This window comes from Achroia grisella, unplaced genomic scaffold (assembly GCF_030625045.1).
Source record: "Achroia grisella isolate CSIRO2021 unplaced genomic scaffold, CSIRO_AGI_Agris_v1 utg598, whole genome shotgun sequence".
Taxonomy (NCBI): Eukaryota; Metazoa; Arthropoda; class Insecta; order Lepidoptera; family Pyralidae; genus Achroia; species Achroia grisella.
Window position 1 is genome coordinate 830,886 of NW_026712958.1, and position 21,174 is coordinate 852,059.

Below are 21,174 nucleotides of genomic sequence, written 5' to 3' on the forward strand. Positions count from 1 at the left end.
CATACCTTTTGATGCTCCGAAGACTTCTTAGCGTTCTTAAGAAAGGTCCAGGCGATTAGCACAATTTCACAATGTGAACTCGTTTTAAATATACTTGAGGAATGTGGGCGCGCGTGTCGAGATCTTAGGTGAGGTCTTTGTAACCGTCTGTTCCCCTCCCTCCGCAAGGGCTAGAGACGGCTGCTTCCCCGTCGACATCGCAGCCTTGAGAAGGTGCGCGCGTGTACCCGCTCTACTTCTCCTGAAGAAGAGTAGTGACCCGTCTACTGAGATGGGACCCCGCCGTCGGAGCTGCGGAAGAATGCTCGCACACACCCGGAGCTTCGGCAATAAGCAATAGAGATACACATTGGGGTTTTAGTAGGGAGGAGTCCGTTACCCCTGGAGCGGGCGATTCTCCATGACTGATTTCCCCAAGAAAAAAGAAAAAAGGTCTTTGTAACCCTCATGTTAGGAGATCGAAGGGTACAGAAAAACAACTACCTACATTTTTGAACATATTTATAGAATATTGTTTACAAATAAACTAGGATAAAGAAAAGGCATGAACTATACATATTTTAAATAACACATGTATAAAAACTTTAAATACAATTTGTCTTTCACAGCGACGTCTCACACAAAAATACAGCATCGCTGTGGGTGTACCAACTCTAGTGATCAGGGGACGAGGAGTGCGCGACGCTCTCTTATCAGACCCCCTAGGGGAGAGGTTCCCCTGGCCAGCCCCCCCACTACATGAAGTGTTGCGAGGGGTCCACCTGGAAGGAGACAAGGATAGTAAGCTGTATGAGAAGTTAGCAGCTGACACTGTGAGGGTCTTCTACTTTGCCGCTCATTGGGTAAGTTATTTTTTTCTGACTGTTACGGATAGGTGGACTGTATGGGTGTCTAAATGAAGAAAACATATAGATTATTGTAAAGATTGAATGAAACACACCAACTATCAAATAGCAACTGTTTGATAAACGTAATCCAAAATCTCTTTAAGTACTGGACATTATGATATTCAATTTATTAATATGCAGCTGCGAACTATGGGATAAGGCAATAGATCCGTAATACCTACTGTATTTTAAATACTTCATTACATAGTATAAAATAAAGTCACGTCGCTGTCTGTCCGACCCTGTGTATGCTTAAATCTTTAAACTATGCAACGGATTTTGAAGCGGTTTGTTTTAAATAGATAGAGTGATTCTAGAGGAAGGTTTATATATATAATAAATGTACACCCGTGTACATGTACATGTATGTATAATTATAAAACAAATATATTTAAAGAAAATTTTCCTAGTGTGTAACGTTGTTGAAAATTAGTTACCTAATCCTATGGACAATTTTCAAGGAGTTTAATTAGTTATTTTAAAAAAATTATATATAGTATACCACGTTAACATGATAATGATATCGTGATTAACTGGACGGTAAAGAAATATTAATACAAAAAATTAATTTAATGTTCTTAAGTGGCTATAATATCCTACATGAATAAATGGTTTGATTTGATCGCAGTGTCCGCCGTGCCGAGCCTTCTCTCCGAGCCTGTGTGCAGCGCTGACAGCTGTACGGAAACGCAGAGCAAAGTATGCCAACACGCAGCTCATACTGGTCTCCAGTGACAGGTCAGTACACAGCCCCTCCAATCGATCCCCCGTCCAATTCAAACGGGGATCGATATTACGACAGCCTGAGCCGAGGTTCGAACCCCTAGCGGTGCCATCAGACTAAAGTCGTATCCGGTAGGCGGGAGTTGGCCTTCAGCCGATACATAAGTCCTTCCGCGGGTTTAGAGTGCCATCTACACTTGTCCCCTATCGTCCGGTGAAGCTGTAAAGGCCAGCTGCGACCAACAGAATTAGAGTAGTCCGAAAAAAAGGTCAGTACATCAACTTGACATCGATAATATTAATAACTTTATTTTGCAAATGGAGAAATAAAAAAAAAATTATAATATAATACATTAAAAAAAAAGCATTTCTTTCGCCTAATGGCCATTACAGCTTACCCAACGATAGGAGAAAAATGCAGATGGCAATCCAAACCCGCGCAAGGACTTATGGAACGACTGTAGCCATCTCCTGCCTGGCCGATATGATTGTAGTCTGAGAGCACCACTAGGGGTTCGAACCTCGACTCAGGCCGTTGTAATTTCGATCCCCATTTGAATTAAACGGGGTAACAATGGACGGAGAGCGTACAGAGCGTAGATTGTATCACAAAAGCAGACATACATCGTCTTTTATTTTAAAAAAACTTACTGCTTCACTTACACTTGTGTCATACATTTTATTAAGAACTGGTAGCCGGCATTGAATAATGAAATAAAACCTACGCCCACGTAATATTCGCAGCGGGCCAGTTGTCGTAAATTCAAATTTTGTTGATTGTTGGCCGGCCTTTTCGTCACCGGGGAGTGGTGACTGACTCATCATATTACATTCAAACACGTGTATGTTTGAGTGTAATATGACCCAACACTCAAAATATTGTTAGGAATGTTGATTGATGAGGGGAGTGGTGACTGACTCATCATATTACATTCAAACACGTGTATGTTTGAGTGTAATATGACCCAACACTCAAAATATTGTTAGGAATGTTGATTGATGATCTTATTGCTAGCAATGTACCATGTCAGAATGACCTCTACACCGTTTCCCCTGGAAACCATCGTGATAAATTCTTATTGAATTTGTCACGATAGTCTAACTGACCTGACCTCATGTTCATCCTATCATCCTCCACTGGTGCCCCGCCAGCGTAAACCGTTAGCGCAGGCGGGTGCATCATTCCATTATCATCCACTAAATAAAAACACTCAACATATACAACAGATAACAATCTAGAATTGTGGTGGTGAAATTTAGAGCCAAAATAAAATGAGAAAGCTACATGTTGAAAAAGAAGGTATGTCAATTTGGTAGTATTTTTTATGTTTGATACCTCAGAACTCCATAATTTATAAACCGAATTTGAAAAAATCTATACATATCAATAAAATAGAGTATCTGTTTGTAATATTGAAATAACTGTTTTTACTACACGCATAGGAATATAAATACGGCACATACACCAAAAAAACACTTTTTGAAATTTAGGGTACAGCTAGTATAAAATAAAAACCTTCTTCTTCTTAAGCATATACGCGTATGTATTAGTCCACTATTGGACTGGACCAGTGGACGCTGGACGTATGCCTCTTACATAATTTCCTTAAGTAAAATCCTTAATAACATTAAATCCGACTTAAACTAAATATTTAAATTACGTGACGATCCAAAAATACCAACGAATAACAACCAACTAAGTAACAAAATAAACAGAAGCGAATGAATTTAAGTAATTTAACTTTATTTACTCTCGAAATAAACGAAGGAAACTTAAATTAACTTCAACTGTGATGCTACTATATATTTTGTACCATTATCGCATTCTCGTTTTACTTTGACGGCCTCGGTGGTTGAGCGGTTTAACACAACGATTTGCTTCCGACGGTCGTGATGCTCCACCCCGACCACACTTTTACACACACACACGACACCGTCCTCGCCGGCGAAGACGACGACCTCAAACACACACTATCGCTCATTCAACCGGGCGACTACGCGCGCCCGGGCGCTACACACCGGCGCTCCGGGCGCCCCTCTGATCGATCCCCCGTCCAATTCAAACGGGGATCGAAATTACGATGGCCTGAGCCGAGGTTCGAACCCCTAGTGGTGCCCTCAGACTAATGTCGTATCCGTCAGGCAGGAGTTGGCCTTCAGCCGCTCCATAAGTCCTTCCGCGGGTTTGGAGTGTCATCTGCACTCACCCCCTAACGTCCGGTGAAGCTGTAAAGGCCAGCTGCGGCCAAAAGCATTAGAGTAGTCCGATAAAAAAAAAGGTGAGTTCAATTCCATTTATCCGTCTGGATGTTTTCTAATAAGTATGTATTTACAAAATCTCAGTATTTATAGTATAGTAGTAGTATCAGTTTTCTAGTACCCATAACACAGGCTCTGCTTACCGTGGAACTAGATGGCGCTGTGTTAATTGTCCAGAGTTATTTATTTATTTCAAGAATATAAAATATATACACTTTCCCAAGGTAGACTGTTGTTATCTGACGGCCTCGGTCGTCTAGCGGTTTCACACCGCTTTATTTCCGATGTTCGCAGATTCGATTCCTCGCACGGTGCAAACATTCCAATTACTAAAAAAACATTTGTATTCGTAAGTCAACAAAGAAATTGGCAATTTAATAATATCTCACCCGTTGGAGAGCCAACATTTATCTCGGATCGGCCGAACGGACGGGGTCGAAAGAAAAACAAAGTACTTAGCGGCGATCGATTGTGAACGGGCGCCCGTTGAATGCAAAAGAGCTATATTCAATTTGCCTTAACAACGTCCTATCCTTATTATATTATGTAACTTTAGTTTTATATTCATTATTACATAGTATAAAACAAAGTCATAATATTGAAACCTTCAAGAAAAGAGCTTGTTCCTTTTTAAAAGGCCGACAACGTACTTGCAATTCCCCTGGTATTGCGGGTGCTCATGGGCGGCGGTAATCACTTACCATCAGGTGAGCCGCATGCTCGTTTGTCCTGTGTTATAAAAAAAAAAGTCGTTGCCGCTGTCTGACCGTCCCTATATATGCTTTAACCTTTAAAAGTACGCAATGGATTTTGAAGCGGTTTCTTTTAATAGATAGAGTGATTCAATTATGTTTTAAAATGGTTTACGGCTAATAATATGTTACTAAATGCAAATAAAACTAAATGTATCAAATTTACTCTCCCCAATGTAAGGCCGGTAGATTAAAAAATCATGTTGGACAATAAACTTATTAATTTTGTGGACGATACTGTATTTCTAGGTATCACATTAGATTCCAAGTTGCAATGGGGTGCTCATATTACTAAATTGGCGAGTCGACTTAGTTCTGCCGCTTATGCGGTAAGAAGAATTAAACAATTAACAGACGTGGCAACGGCTAAACTTGTGTACTTTAGCTATTTCCATAGCATTATGTCGTATGGTATTTTGTTATGGGGCAAAGCAGCTGATATAAATACAATATTTATTTTACAAAAGAGGGCCATTCGCTCCATTTATAGCATGGGTTCCAGGGAGTCTTTACGAGAGTGCTTTAAGGAATCAAATATCCTCACCGTTGCTTCTCAATATATTTATGAAAATATCATGTATGCCAGGAAGAATATAGACACTTTCAAAAGAGTTAGTGATTGCACTAATAAAAGCTTACGTAACAATAACAAACTGATTTTACCTAAATGTCGTTTGGCTAAAGTTAGTAATTCGTTTTATGGCAATTGCGTAAGGTTTTACAATAAAATACCAGAGTCTGTTATAAATCTGCCAGAAAAAAGATTTAAACGTCAAATAAAACACTTCTTTTGCAAAAAAGCTTACTATAAAATTGAAGAATTCGTAAACGATAATAATGTTTTTGTAGAAAAAATTTAAATACATAGCACTGACAATATTATCTGATTACACTAATAATGAGTGCGTAGCGATTTCTATGTTGATTATCGCATGCCTCTTACTTGTTACACTGTAATTATTTATATAAAAAAAACATCTATTAAAAAGAGCAACACACAAGTTTCTTGCTCATTCTTCTTGTGATGAATCTGCATTCCGAATGAGTGGTAGAATCAAAATATGACTATTCAAAAGTGCTTATAATGAGTTTATTTGAATAAAGATTATTTCTATTTCTATTTTAAGAGGAAGGTATATATATATAATACATGTACACCCTGTGTGAAGCCGAGGAGAGTAGCTAGTTACATAGTATAAAACAAAGTCTCTGTCGCTGTCTGTCCGTCCCTATTCTATTATAATTCTTCAAACAGACACTCCAATTTTATTTAGTTGTATAGATAAAGATTGATTGGATCGCATATTTAGAATAAATACATACATTATTTTTTTATAATATACTAGCAGACCCGGCCACGCGTTTTGTGGCGATTCTTGAATAAAATAATATTGCGACCTTAAATTTAGATGCAAGCTATCCAATCTTTCAAGTTGGATCAAATTGCACACGATGTGCAAATCAAATTTGCAATCGGTCCAGTAGTTTATGAGTCCGTCGCGGACAACCAACGTGACACGTAATTTTTATATATATTACAAAGAAAATAATAAGTCTTTTATCTTTTTAATAACATTTTATATTACAACAGAATTGCTCTGTAAAAAGGATTAATATCGGACACTCGGTGCGCGCAATTAACTCGAAAACGGTGCAGCAATTACAGAGTAGACGTCACCGTTTCACCATTTGACGATATTAAATTATACAATACCTTTTATTTTGTTTGTCTGTCTGTTTATTCCGGCTAATCTCTCAAAAGACCGGACCGATTTTGACGGTACATTTTTGGCAGGTAGCTGATGTAATAAAGAGTAACTTAAAAACTTGCAATATTTTATGCTGGTGGTCACAGTATTCTCCCAAATTTGAATTTAATAATAAGTATGTATTTGGAAACATGTACAAGCTCATTTGAAAAGAATAAGAGCTGAGTTTCTTGTCAGTTGTTCTCATCTTGAAATCATTCCGAACTGACGGTAGATTTGATATATCATAGAGTCTTTAATATACCTACATGAATAAATATATTTTGATTTTATGTTGTGACTAACTACTAGCCCCGTCTTCGCACGGGTGTACATGCATTATACATTATTACCATTGTATTAAACTTTATTACCCAATAAAACACTTTTACATTTACTCTATCTATTTAAAAAAAACAGCTTTAAAATCCGTTGCGTAGTTTTAAAGATCTAAGCATACATAGGGACGGACAGACAGCGACAGTGACTTTGTATTACTATGTAATGATAAATGAAGGAAAATTTAATAATAATATAAATCAACCATAATGTAACTTTGGCAACTGCTCAATTGCCTTACGAACGTTTGCATGTAAATTTCCGAAACCAGACATTTACATAAATGTTTCAAAACAATGTCAAGTTACCCCACTCCCTTCTGCTTCCAAATTATGAGGAATAGAGTTATGTCCCATTCACTCCCCCTGACTTTATTGCAGCGACATTGTATAAAAGTAACGGGTAACATAAAATATACTGATTTAATATTTTACTTTGTAATGCATATATTGCTTTGTATGAAACTAGCTACTCGCCCCGCTTCGCACCGGTGTACATGTATTATACATATAAACAAGTTTCTTGCTTGTTCTTCTTGTGATGAGACAGCATTCCGAATGAGCGGTAGATTAAAAAAAAATGTTATGACTATTCAAAAGTGCTTCAATGTAAGTTTATTTGAATAAATGATTTTCTATTCTAAACCTTCCTCTTGAATCACTCTATGTATTAAAAAAAACCGCTTCAAAATCCACTGCGTAGTTTTAAAGATTTAATAGGGACAGACAGACAGCGACAGCGACTTTGTTTTATACTACGTAATGATAGAGAAGATAGTAAACATAGAGTAATTAATACTACATTCTTCAAGAGCAGCCACGACCCTTATGTAAAATTAATCATACATAGAATAAATGCTTCTAAAAAAAATTGCACAGTTTCACACGCATATCGTTTTGTTTAATTGAGGAGGAGTTGCGTGTGAATAGAAACTTTAAAATGAGTCCTTGAAAATTGTTACGCAGGTTCATAAAAAGAATATGTTCCTATAATCACGCAAGCCTAATAGTGACTGAGTGAATCACTTCTTTTTTATCTAAGGACAATTCACACAGCGCCATCTAGACCCAAGTTAAACTAGCTAAAGCTGTTATGGGTACTAGATAACTGATACAAATACATAGATAATTTTTTTTCGTATTTACATACATATTATACATAGAAAACTTACTTTTGACTTTACTTTTTCTTTTTTTTTTTTTTTTTCTTTTCTTCTATGGCAATTGGTCGTTATTTTTACGACTTTACTTCTATATTCACATTTTTTGTTTCGCGCCAAAACATTGACAGCGATGGTAAATATACTATTGAAAATTGAAAACAGTTTAATTTTCGAACGTTTTTAATTACAGAAAGAGGCAAAATGCAAAAGTACATAATATTAGTCTCTGTTCGAAACAGAATGTACAGGATATTTTTAGATCTAAAAAGTCGATTATTACCGTATTTTAGGAAAGAAAATTACATCAGACAGTTCTGAAAATAGAAATATCTTTATTTCCTTTATAACTTTCTTATTTCCTTTGCTGAACAAAAGGTTTCATCCCATACAGATATTATCGTCGATGACTGATATAAAGTATAGCCAAGTAACTACATTTTTTTGTTTGATTTGATGCAGGCTAAGGTCCACGACTATACACCTTACTAAGCATAAACATTATTAAACGTTACTATTTCTCCACAATTTATGTAGTCACTTGATTGTTTGTGTTTTTTTTTTTAATATTATGATGGTGGTAAAGAAGTTTCCGGCCCATCTGATGGTAAATGAAAAATCGATGTTTTGCTCCTTGAGTGATTCTCCACACTGAGCTATGTACCAGTTTTGTATTGCTGTAACACACGTGCAGGTTTACCCTTATTGAATTGTTATATTATAGATACTTGTCATGTGATGTTATAATTAAGCCTATATGTGTGTACTAAGATACAAATAAAAACTATTATTTATCTATTTATCTTAAATAATTACCGTAGCCTATAGACACCTGAAACTCCAACTTACCGATTCTAAATGAATATTTCAAGAATTATATTTTTTATATATCTAAATATATATAACTCAAAGGTGACTGACATAGTGATCTATCAACGCACAGCCCAAACCACTGGACGGATCGAACTGAAATTTGGCATGCGGGTAGATGTTACGACGTAAGCATCCGCTAAGAAAGGATTTTGATTAATTCTACCCAAGGGTATAAAATAGGGGATGAAAGTTTGTATGAAACGTTGTCAATTTTAAACCGATAGGACTGAGACTTTGCATGCAAAAAGCTACTACGACGTAGGCATCCTCTAAGAAAGAATTTTGATAAATTCCACACCTAAGGGGATAAATTAAAGCGAGCGAAGCCGCGGGTAAAAGCTAGTTTTTTTATTCGTCATTATCGAGCGAAGTTCAAACGATGGGAATAGAAAGCTATAGCTGACGCGGAAGCGGATCTATTCATTTCAAACAACATCAAAGTAGGCAACATCCTTCAGAACATTGGTTCATTAGTGTCATAGTGAACGCTACACTTGACATGCCCATATTTCGCTGAATATATTTGAAACAATGTTATTTTTTTCCTTTAGTCAATCAGAAATATAGATTGTGTTTTTTTTTTTGAGTCGGAAATATTGCAACTCACGGCTTTGGGTGTAAGTCTCTTAAGACATGTACACGAAAAACGAAAAAGTTATAACAATTATTAATTTCTGCCAATGAAATTACATAAAGGATAATACATTTAAATGGTACTTAATTAAAGTCGGATTGTCAGTAATCTGGAATAATAACCCCATTCCTAGCAATGTACCATGTCAGGTTGACCACGTGGTTCCCCTGGAAACCATCGTGATAAATTCATGGTGAATTTACCATGATGGGCTGACTGACCTGACTTCATACTCATCACCAATAAAGAGTAATAAATAAAAAAAAATCATTATAATAGCAGCAAATTTAATATGGAGTAATGGAAAGGGACATACAGTCTTAATACAAAAATTCTACCCTGTTTTATCGTACGGACGGACGTACACTCAAATTTAATGGTCCCTCGAGCTTGTTCTAAAGCGGCAGTCGCTACCAGCCGGTCCAGATATTTGTTGTGATGCTGCATCTTTGTTTTACAGTTTATATATGACTAGCTGTTCCCGTGACTTCGTGACGTGACCGCGTGGAATTTAACTTTATTTTTCTAAAATAAAAGTAAAGCTTAAGTTACTCCAAAAAAGTCCCGTCAAAATCGGTCCAGCCATTTCATAGATTAGCCGGAACAAACAGACAGACAGACCAAAAATGTAAAAAATGTTATTTTGTGTATGTACCGTATTTATATTCATATGCATGTAGTAAAAAACGGTTATCTCAATATTACAAACAGACACTCCAATTTTATTTATATGTATAGATTATTGGGAAGATTTCAAATAATAGCTCGATCCAGGTGTACTTGTTTTATTTAGTTCTCCAATTACAGGAATTGCACAACTCACTTCACCATTCACTCATTCACCAATCACTTCACTCATTATACCAAAAAATATATAATATGCTGCCTGCTCAAACAAGAATGACTGTTCCGTTCCCTTTTTTCAAAGTTGGTGGTGGCTTAACAGGGACGCACCAACATCACAATAACATTGTTACTCTATGGTTTTAAATTTAAAATGTAAGCAATTAATTACGTTCTCTATACATTGAAGCTAACAAGATAAACACATAAATTCGATGAAAATATTAATACATAATACATATCATCATCATCATCATCATCGCAGCCCGGAAGACGTCCACTGCTGGACATAGGCCTCCCCCAAAGATCTTCACGACGATCGGCCCTGCGCTGCTCGCATCCAATGCCTTCCAGCGATCTTGCCATCGTCGGTCCACCTTGCTGAAGGCCTTCCCACGCTGCGTCTTCCGGTCCGCGGTCGCCACTCGAGGACTTTACTGCCCCAACGGCCATCTGTCCTACGAGCTATGTGCCCCGCCCATTGCCACTTCAGAGTCGCAATTCTTCGGGCTATGTCGGTCACTCTGGTTCTTCTGCGGATCTCCTCATTTCTGATTCGATCACGCAGAGTAACATAATAATAATACATATACATATTATTATTTACATTTTATTACATTCATGCGCCATCCACCTTCTGTATCTTCTCCATTAACTAAACGTTGTCTAGTTCCTTCTATATTTCCAGGTGGAATAAAGAGTAATAAAAAAGAAACATTCTAATAGTAGCCAATTTTATATGGCGTATTATGAGTAAGCGACATACAGTCTTAATACAAAAATTCTGCTCAGTCTCATCGTACGGTCGTACACACTCAAATTTAATGGTCCTTCGAGCTATTGTTCTTTAGCCCTCATGTCGTCGGCCCGCAGTCGCTACCGTCCTCTTGTATCTATTGTGATGCTGGATCTTTGTTTTACTGTCGTCTGGGGCAATTTTAAAATACAAACTAGAATGTGAACCTTGTATGGTTAATTGAAAGACTTGGATTAAACTAGGTATAGAATTTTGATATTGAATAACATGGAATAGTCAGAAACCAAGTTTTGACTGTTCGGCGACCAAACCGCGATTCGAACGAAATCACACCAAATAGTCAATAGTGGATATCCAAGCAGTATCCGAACTCTAATATATAGACAAGTTACCGCACTGAATATTTATGATCTGTTTCCGCACACAAGTAATTTTTTTAATTTTTTTCTCAGAACTATTCACACAGCGCTATCTAGACCCAAGTTAAGCTTATAGAATAATAAAGTTAAATTTCACGCGAACAAAGTCGCGGGTACAACTAGTACATTATATTTTATCCCCCATAACTCGTTGAAACTCGAATCTCCCATCGAGCGAGATCGACTCGAATCGAACTTGATCATTGTTGATACCGGATATTGCGGTTACAAAGGAAGGTTCTTGACAGACACGATCAACTTCGTCCAAAGTCAACCTCTGTTCGTCTAAATGGCCGACCTATTTACTCCAAGTTTACGTTACTTACCATCAGCGGAGGATAGTGGTAGGATTCGTTAAATGAACGAACTTAAGTCATAAAGAAATATTTTAATTACTTACCTTAATACATCTACGCAGCTATATTTTACAAGTCTTGAAATTAGATGTTCAAAAGCGCGGAATATCCGTCTGGCGGAGTTTATTACACTTTGCGTTTTTATGAGAAAATTATCTTTCTTTCAGCCGAGTAAAGTTAGGGAGCCGTGGTTTAACGTACGGAGAAATATTGCGATTAGAGCGTCTCCTTATCTATACATATAAATAAAATTGGAGTGTCTGTTTGTAATATTGAAATAATCGTTTTTCACTACATGCATATGAATATAAATACGGTACAAACACCAAAATAACTTTTTTTACAATTTTTGTCTATCTCTGAAATGGCCGTACCGATTTTGACGGGAGTTTTATTGGCAAGGTAAGGTAAAGGTAAGCTAGCTGAAGCTTGTGTTATGGGTACTAGACAACTGATACATCGATATTTTTTTCTTAAATACATACATAGAACAGCTATACCTATACAAACAAACATACTCATGTTTGTACCGTGCGAGAATCGAACCCGCGACCATCGGAAGATAGGCGGTGTCCTAAACCGTAAGATCACCGAGGCCGTCATTACATTATCTTTACATCGTATAATATAAAGTTTTGTATTCTTGTTGGTTTTCTATGTATTTACAAAAATATGTAACTAAGTATTTATATGAGCTGTCTAGAACACAACACAAGCTCTGCTTAATTTGGGAATAGATGGCACTGTATAAACTGTCCAGGTATTATTATTATACATTATTTGGAATATACCGGAAAAAGACACAAATAATGTATATACAATAAGGCGGCCGTATTGCTGAAAGCAATTTTTTTTCGTTATCAAGCATTATACGGTTATTAACATCAATCAAAAGTCAAAAGACAGTTATAAATGGAGGCTCCGCAAACAATGAGTTGGTACAAACGGTGTTTATCTCAAAAGATCCTCCCTCCACGAGGTGATCTCACAAATATTTGCACTCTCTCCCTTTCTGTAGCTCTATATTTCTGTATTTTATTTATTTATTTATATATTTTATTACGCCAGATATTTCTATATCACTAGCTGATCCCGTAAACGTTGTTTTGCCATACAAAATTATTAAAAATAAAATTGCTATTAAAACATAGGGGTTGGCAGTAGAAGGGTGAAAATTTTGGGTTGTATGTAATTTTTAATGCAAAATAATAAAAAAATGTCCAAATTCAAAAATCATTTATTCATGTAGGACATTTTACCGCTTATGAACGTCAAATTTTTAACATTATAATTTTAATTTTTTCCCTACCGGCCAGTTCGGAATTTATAGATTCAATTGAGAAGAACTAACAAGAAACTCAATTGATTTTTTTTATTAAAAGCCAGTTTCTTTACAATGTATATTTATATAGGTGTCTATGTCTAACATTAAATGAAAATCCAGTGCATGAACAACTATTGCCATGCACGCTCGTCATTCAAGTAATCATTTAGTGAGTAATAGGTTTTTTATTAAATAATAGAAAAAAAGGTACAAAAACTATTACAAAAGATGGTCTTATCAAGCAATCTCTTACATAATAAACTTTAGGTCGAAGGTAAACACAATTTATATATATCTTTATATATAAAAATTACGTGTCACGTTGTTTGTCAGCGATGGACTCCTGAACCGATTGCAAATGTTATTTGCACATTGTGTGCAATTTGATCCAACTTGAAAGGTAGGATAGCTTACATCTCAATTTATAGTCGCAATATTATTTAACGTTAGCCACAGCAACGCGTGGCCGAATCTGCTAGTATATATATATTAGTACTATATGTTATGTGTATATAATTGGTATTGCATTGCTCACATGAATCTCTGTTTGCCCCTTGGTTGACTGGGAGAAAATGCCTCTAGGCGATCGCCATGTTTCTTCTCTTCGCCTCTACTTCTTCTTAAAGTTTTAATAAATAAATAATATGTATATAGATATGCATAAAATTAATAATATCGATCCATTTTACAGCTTTCCATTTATTGTACGTATTTCCTGTAACTTCATAAAAAATTGTATTAGAACTGTAATTTTCAACCCAAAGGGTTCAATGAATTTCGAGTGTGTGAGTGTCTGGCTGCAACCTATAGGTACAAGATGAAAGTGGCTATTGATTTCATCCCTAAGGGACATATTGGGGTTGTAGTGTCGTTGTTACAGGAATAACACAGGTGAAGATGACAATTGTAATAAAAATATTGTTCAGGGTTACCACAAGCACAATAATAAACATGTGTTAGGAGTATCCTCTAAATTTTAATTAAATAAAAGAAACTGATAACAAATCGTATAATTAATTTTAACAAAATCAGTAAAAGAACTTATAAAGCAAACACGGTATGATACGGAGATTCGTTCGAGAGCACGTCTGTCGACCAAAAGAGGCCGCACACCGGGTTTCGCAGCCTTTTATAGACGCGCCGCACGACGGTGGCGCCACCACAGGAAGTTACACCTAACACGGCCTCTCCTGACGGAGCATCGTCCCCGATGCTTTCTGGTCACGGCGCGTCGTCTGGTCCGACTGCTAATCTTATGCGCTCTGTCCAGGCTGAAAGTATTCTCAGGGCTATTGCTCGGAGACGAGTCAACAGTGACTCTTCACAACCTGTGAACCATAAGTTAGTGGTAAGCATTTTATTTTTGGAAGTAGGATCACGTTGCCTCACAAGGACTAATTTAAATCTGATCTAAGCTTGTATACATAGAAGCCACACAAAGCTTTATACGAGAGGTAACCTATAACACACTTTACGCTACACAGAGCCTTACACGAGATGTATCTTATAACACACTCGATGCTGCACAAAGCCTTACACGAGGTGTATCTTATAACACACTCGATGCTGCACAAAGCCTTACACGAGGTGTATCTTATAACACACTCGATGCTGCACAAAGCCTTACACGAGATGTATCTTATAACACACTCGATGCTGCACAAAGCCTTACACGAGGTGTATCTTATAACACACTCGATGCTGCACAAAGCCTTACACGAGGTGTATCTTATAACACACTCGATGCTGCACAAAGCCTTATACGAGGTGTATCCTTTAGCACCCTCGATGCTGCCCAAAGCCTTATGCGTGGTGCTACCTAATACACACTCGACGCTGCACAAAGCCTTACACGAGGTGTATCCTATAACACGCTCGATGCTGCACAAAGCCTTATACGAGGTGTATCCTATAGCACCCTCGATGCTGCACAAAGCCTTATATGAGGTGCTTACCTATTACACACTCGACGCTGCACAAAGCCTTACACGAGGTGTATCCTATAACACACTCGATGCTGCACAAAGCCTTACACGAGGTGTTACCTAAATACCTTACGATAAAATTTATCTCAAAAATACAAATTACATTAGAAAAACTCAAATTCCTTTTTGACTCTACTCTATTTTGACTCTGTATAGATTAGAACAATAGAGAAAGCATTTGAGTGTACGAGAATATATTTGTATTCGTTACATTTTATGTACTGCATCATAAGGTATTGCAAGTATAGTGGACCTGGACATTGGGTGGAGAGGAACGTGATATAAAGTATAAGGTAACATGTTTACACATTAAACAAACAATTCCGTGCTCAATAGTATTTCTTTACAAGATGGACCCTACTTTGAAACCGTCAACTAATTTGAACTCGACAACGTTTCCACGTCAATATGGTCAACACGTAGTCTTTAGAAATATAACAATAATCGCGACTTTTTCCTATAGAGATATGTTAATAATTATTTTCTTTAAGATTTATTTTCTTTATATATCGCAAACTATTCAACTGCCCTTGTACAAGTAGTTTCATCATCAGCAGCATATGCTACTACGATTCGTGAGGTTATTAAAAGGATTTCGATGCGTGTGATATGAACTAACCTTTACGATATTCAAACGTCAAATCACGATCCTGTAGGCACATTCACCAGCGCACTACCCTAGGCAAGAGATCCTCTTATAATTTTCAGGGCGTTGCAGTTAGTTACTACCCTAAAATGTTTTCCGATGAGATGACGATGTTGCAATGCCTTGACAACAGCAAGTATCTCGAGCTCAGGAGTAGTACCTTGGATCTGCACATATTGTAAAGCTACTGCGTGTATACGTCCGTCTTTTCCTATTTGAATTAGTACCGTAACCTAGTGCACTTGCATCCGTATGGACTTCAGTCCGTAAATGGTCAAAGATAAGCAACGCGGATTGACTAGCCAATATAGAGATGATCTCATCTCTCTAGTTTCTATTCTTTTCCCCGTTAAAATTTCAAGAGGCGATTTGGGTGTATCACGGGATATACCGAATAAGATAGCTGACCAGTATCACTAAATAATATCAACTAAATATTGCACAAACCATGTCAGCTCTCCTTAAATGATATTGTTTGCATTTGATCAGTTCATTTTTATTATACATCGTCTCAACCGACAACATCGTATTCCGCAACAAGCAGCTTCGACAGTTTTTGGTATCCAAAACTACTACGGCGTTTATTTTCTCTGTCCGTCATACACATGAACGAGGACTGCTTGTAGAGACTTTCCTACTCTAACACCGCTTTAATCTTATTTACTTAATCAACCAATTGATTGCGTATTTAATATTTAGATTTTAATGATTTAGTACTAATTCGCAGTTTGTATTCACACATTTGAACTTAAAATGTACAGTTACCACAAGTGTTCAAAAAAGCAACAGACTTAGTCTTCCTCGCTCGTTCCTTATACGATAAGATAGTTCACGCGGAAGATTAAAAAATAAGTATTACTTGATGAATGAATGAAATGCTCAAATTGAAATTTGTTTGAACGAAGAATCCATCATTTCTTTTTGGATACGTTCGGCCTGACCTGACTCTTACAAATAGTTCCAGTCTCCTAGGATACACAACCTCAGGAGCGAGGTAATTACACTTAGCGGAAATGAATTGTAAACCTGGATTTTCACACGCATGCTTAATTTATAACTGTAAAATAATTTATATGGTCGATTCGGTAATTAACCGTCGTACCTACATAACGCTACTTCGTTAACAAGTAGTCGAATGTGTATCTCTATACGGTATTGACCATAGCTGTGACTGAGCCACTAAAAAGTATTCAGAATGTTTATTCATTAAGACTACAAATTTTCTTTTTCATCACCACGGAACGGTGTATTTATCAATTGAAGTCGCGCTATCGATTCACTACGCGCTATATTATTTTCAAAAGAGCGGTTTCTAAAAATACGCTAAAAATCGTTATTTCGTATACGCAATGTCTTTTCAATATTAAAAATATCATTACCAATGAGTACCGACGTCTTTAAGATAATCACAAGGTACTAAGAAGTTACTTCTTGTGAGATGTTATGAATTTTGCAGATTAAGTAAGAAAGTAATCAAACCGCATATCCGTTTCGTCTAAACAGCATAATATGTGCACCTTACAACACGAAAACCATCATTTGATTTAAAAGAAGTTGTTGAACTACTATCGTACTAAACATTTGTGGGTATAATCAGACCGCATATCCGTTTCGTCTAAACAGCATAATATGTGCATCTTACAACACAAAAACGATCATTTGATTTAAAAGTTGTTGAACTACTATCGTATTAAACATTTGTGGGTATAATCAGACCGCATATCCGTTTCGTCTAAACAGCATAATATGTGCATCTTACAACACGAAAACGATCATTTTGATTTAAAAGTTGTTGAACCACTATCGTACTAAACATCTGTGGGTACCCGCATATTACGGCGCGATAATTTCGTCGCGATGTGCATTATCACTAGTCCAAGTCACGGCGAAAACTTGCGTTAGCCTAATTCAGATTATTTCTTTGTAAAGTAAGCGTATTCAGTATGACCTATCTTCTCACAAAACGCATATACGATTTTGTCCGTAGGTTATTTTTCAAAAGAACTAAATTTACTTCTATACTACTCGACTATATTGCAACTATAGCACCGTATTTAAGAATCTACTTCTATACTACGTAGTTTGCTATCATATATGACCAAGTATGATCATCACTAGCTCACTCACGTTACTACGCACTTGCTTCACCTTTTAATGACAAAACTGACACCGTCTGTCGGTTCACTGAATGACCACGATCTACTTCATCGCAACTATTCGTCAATGTTGCGCATACTTAAAAGTATGAAAGATAAAAATAGAAAGATCTCACCAGATTCATGACATTAAGCGTCGATAAGACGTTTCGTAATGTCTGTCGAGGTAGCAACCGATCGCGCCACCGCACCAGGTGCGCTCATTGGCGCCGCGTTGGCGGGTCTGGCTGGCGCGCCGACTGTCTGCGCGGGCGGCGACAGCGTGGCGGGGCCGGTGCCGGCGCAGGCACGTCGTCAGCATCTACGTCGGCAGCTATATGCGAACCCCTGTTTCGCTGAGCTACCCGCACGTTGTTCCAGCGACACCAATTGTTGAGACTTGCGTCCATTAACGCTCCTAGTTCACCTATATTTGATAGGTGGAGAACGGAGACGCGTGCTCTCGTAACGATGGGCGTTTTCTACTCGACATGTAATCAATCCTTAGTCAAAAATGTTATTCGCGACCAAAAATGGCCTCGAATCCCACTTCTGATGTTAGGAGTATCCTCTAAATTTTAATTAAATAAAAGAAACTGATAACAAATCGTATAATTAATTTTAACAAAATCAGTAAAAGAACTTATAAAGCAAACACGGTATGATACGGAGATTCGTTCGAGAGCACGTCTGTCGACCAAAAGAGGCCGCACACCGGGTTTCGCAGCCTTTTATAGACGCGCCGCACGACGGTGGCGCCACCACAGGAAGTTACACCTAACACATGTTTAAAAACAACCAACCTCAATTGATATATATCTTCACGGTATAAATCCACATGTGGTAGTCAGTCAGAGGTTTCAACTATCGAAGTCCTGCTGAACAGGGTATATTTGCAACCAACTAGATTAGTAACAAACCTAACGCCGTATCTCACATTAATTTGGTTTGTTATCATTGTTTCTATCACCGGAGAGGTTAGTTCAATGTATACGGTTTAATTTAATCGATCATAAATATTGGCCTAGTTAGCAACATACCGCATAATAAATATCTAACTGTATATCAAAACGTATTTTTTAAACTCATTTAATAATAGTATTAAAATTGAAATTGCGATGTGCTTTTTTTTTTATATTTTGTGTTTATAATCTGCCGTTATAAACACAAAAAATAAAAATAAAAGCACATCACATATAATTTTAATATTATAGAGGCAGATTATAAACACAAAAACGACGACGAAGTTAAGGAAAAACTACTACAGACAAACAAAAACTAGTTTAATTAAACATACTTAAGAAATTGAAAATAAATAATAATAATCTCAGGATAATTCACACAGCGCCATCTAGACCCAAGTTAAGCTAGCTAAAGCTTGTGTTATGTATACTAGATACACTGATACATATACATAGATATATATTTTTTGTAAATACATACATATTATACATAGAAAACCCCCAGACCGATACAAACAATCATACTAATGAATACAAATGTTTATGCCGTGCGAGGAATCGAACCCGCGACCATCGGTCGTAAAGCGTTGTGCTAAACCGCTAGACCACCGAGGTCGTCAAAATCTCTTGATGTTTTTGATATCTACTTTATACTTATCTTTTAATAAATATATATATCCAATCCTAATGGAATACAGTGTTTTCCAATAATAGGGATTATTTGAAAGATCCCAAATTTCCATTAAAGCCAATACCGGGAAATACGAAAACCTATTTAAAGATTTAAACCGTACGGTTATATTCAGTCGCACAATACGAAGTGACAACCCTATCCACCCTTCCATTAGCCAGGGGACAGAGGTAGGGGCAGACAGGGGATACCTGTCGCGTCGTCTACTGACGTCACGAGGGGAGCCTCGGGCGAGGTGATATCATTTAAAAATATTAGTTGCTGCCAACGTTACGAATAGTGAAATCGCATTCCGGTTGTTTTAACATGAGAAAATTGTCCTGCCATGTTTATGACACTTGTCCTTACAGGGGAATGTTTTTGAGATATGACAGTAGCTGTTTCTTTATGCCTCGTCTGCATAAACTTACATTCCTTTTTTCACCCCTTGCTGATTATTGTTTGAAGTAAATTGTTTTTATCCGTTCTTATGATACTATGTATTTTTATATCTAACTAGCTGTTTAGCGCAACTTCATCTGGTTTTGCTCGCCTTTATTCACCTCACCCAGATTTGCTATTGAATTAAAAAATAGGTTATTTTATATTGGTATTATAATATAATATATAATATGTAATATATAATAAGATCAGGGTGCTGGCCCGTAAAGGCGACGGATGAAAGACGACTGCATGCAACTGAAATGCGAATGTTCAGATGTATGTGTGCTGTAACAAGAATAGATAAAATAGAATGAATACATTAGAGGAAGTTGCAACTGAAATGCGAATGTTGAGGTGGACGTGTGGTGTGACAAGAATGGATAAGATAAAGAATGAATACATCAGAGGAAGTATGAAAGTGGCGGCGGTGTCGGAGAGGTTGAAGAGTAATCGTCTATCATGGTATGGACATGAATGCGTAGGAATGAGGATAATATTTTAAGGAAGGTGTTACATATGAATGTGGATGGTTATAAGGGCAGAGGAAGGCCGAAAAAGAAATGGATGGACGGTGTGAAAGATGATATGTTAAGAAAGGAAGTATAACGCGATGACAGCGAACAGGGATGAATGTAAGCGAAAAACATATTACGACAATCACAAATAAATGGGATAAGGAAGAAGCAGATGATGATATAATAAATATTCGTGTACAATGTATCTTTATATGAAATTTTATTATGATCCGTTTAGTCGTAAAAAATGTAAAATAGGTAGTAGATAAATATCAAATAAGTGTGATGCAAATGAAGTTGTGCGAGTCAGCTAGTAACCTATAAAATTAAACAAAATCACTATTGACGAATAAATCTAACAATCTAATTGATACCTCTCGAAAAGTACATATAACAATAATAATAATAATATACATTTATTTAGCAAACATTGTTAACATTAGTACACATTAAATTAAGTTGGCAACATGTATATATGTACACACACACATATAATATATATATACAGCCACTCCAACATAGTAAAATAATTAAATATTATACTAGTAAGGAATATTTGCTAAAAAGGATGTAAAAACACAATCCATGTAATAGTAATGACAATCCCTTTCTACGCAGTAAGCCAGTGCTTCGGGGAGCTGGTTCAATTCCCAGACGTTTCATGTTTCTCCAAACACTCCCATAACTCTGTATGTGTTCGTAAAAAACATCGAAAATAAAAAAAAAATAGCCACATATAAAGCC

At 36.8% G+C, this 21,174-nt stretch overlaps 1 protein-coding gene across 1 annotated transcript in view; it reads left to right on the plus strand.

Moving 5' to 3' along the window:
* The window catches only part of LOC131848834 (nucleoredoxin-like), a 66,080-nt gene that overhangs the window by 21,580 nt on the left and 23,326 nt on the right, over positions 1–21,174 (plus strand). Inside the window, exons 2-3 of the mRNA XM_059198778.1 lie at positions 609–842; positions 1,516–1,625. Of these exons, the coding sequence (XP_059054761.1) occupies positions 609–842; positions 1,516–1,625 (344 nt within the window). The remainder of the gene's footprint in view (positions 1–608; positions 843–1,515; positions 1,626–21,174) is intronic.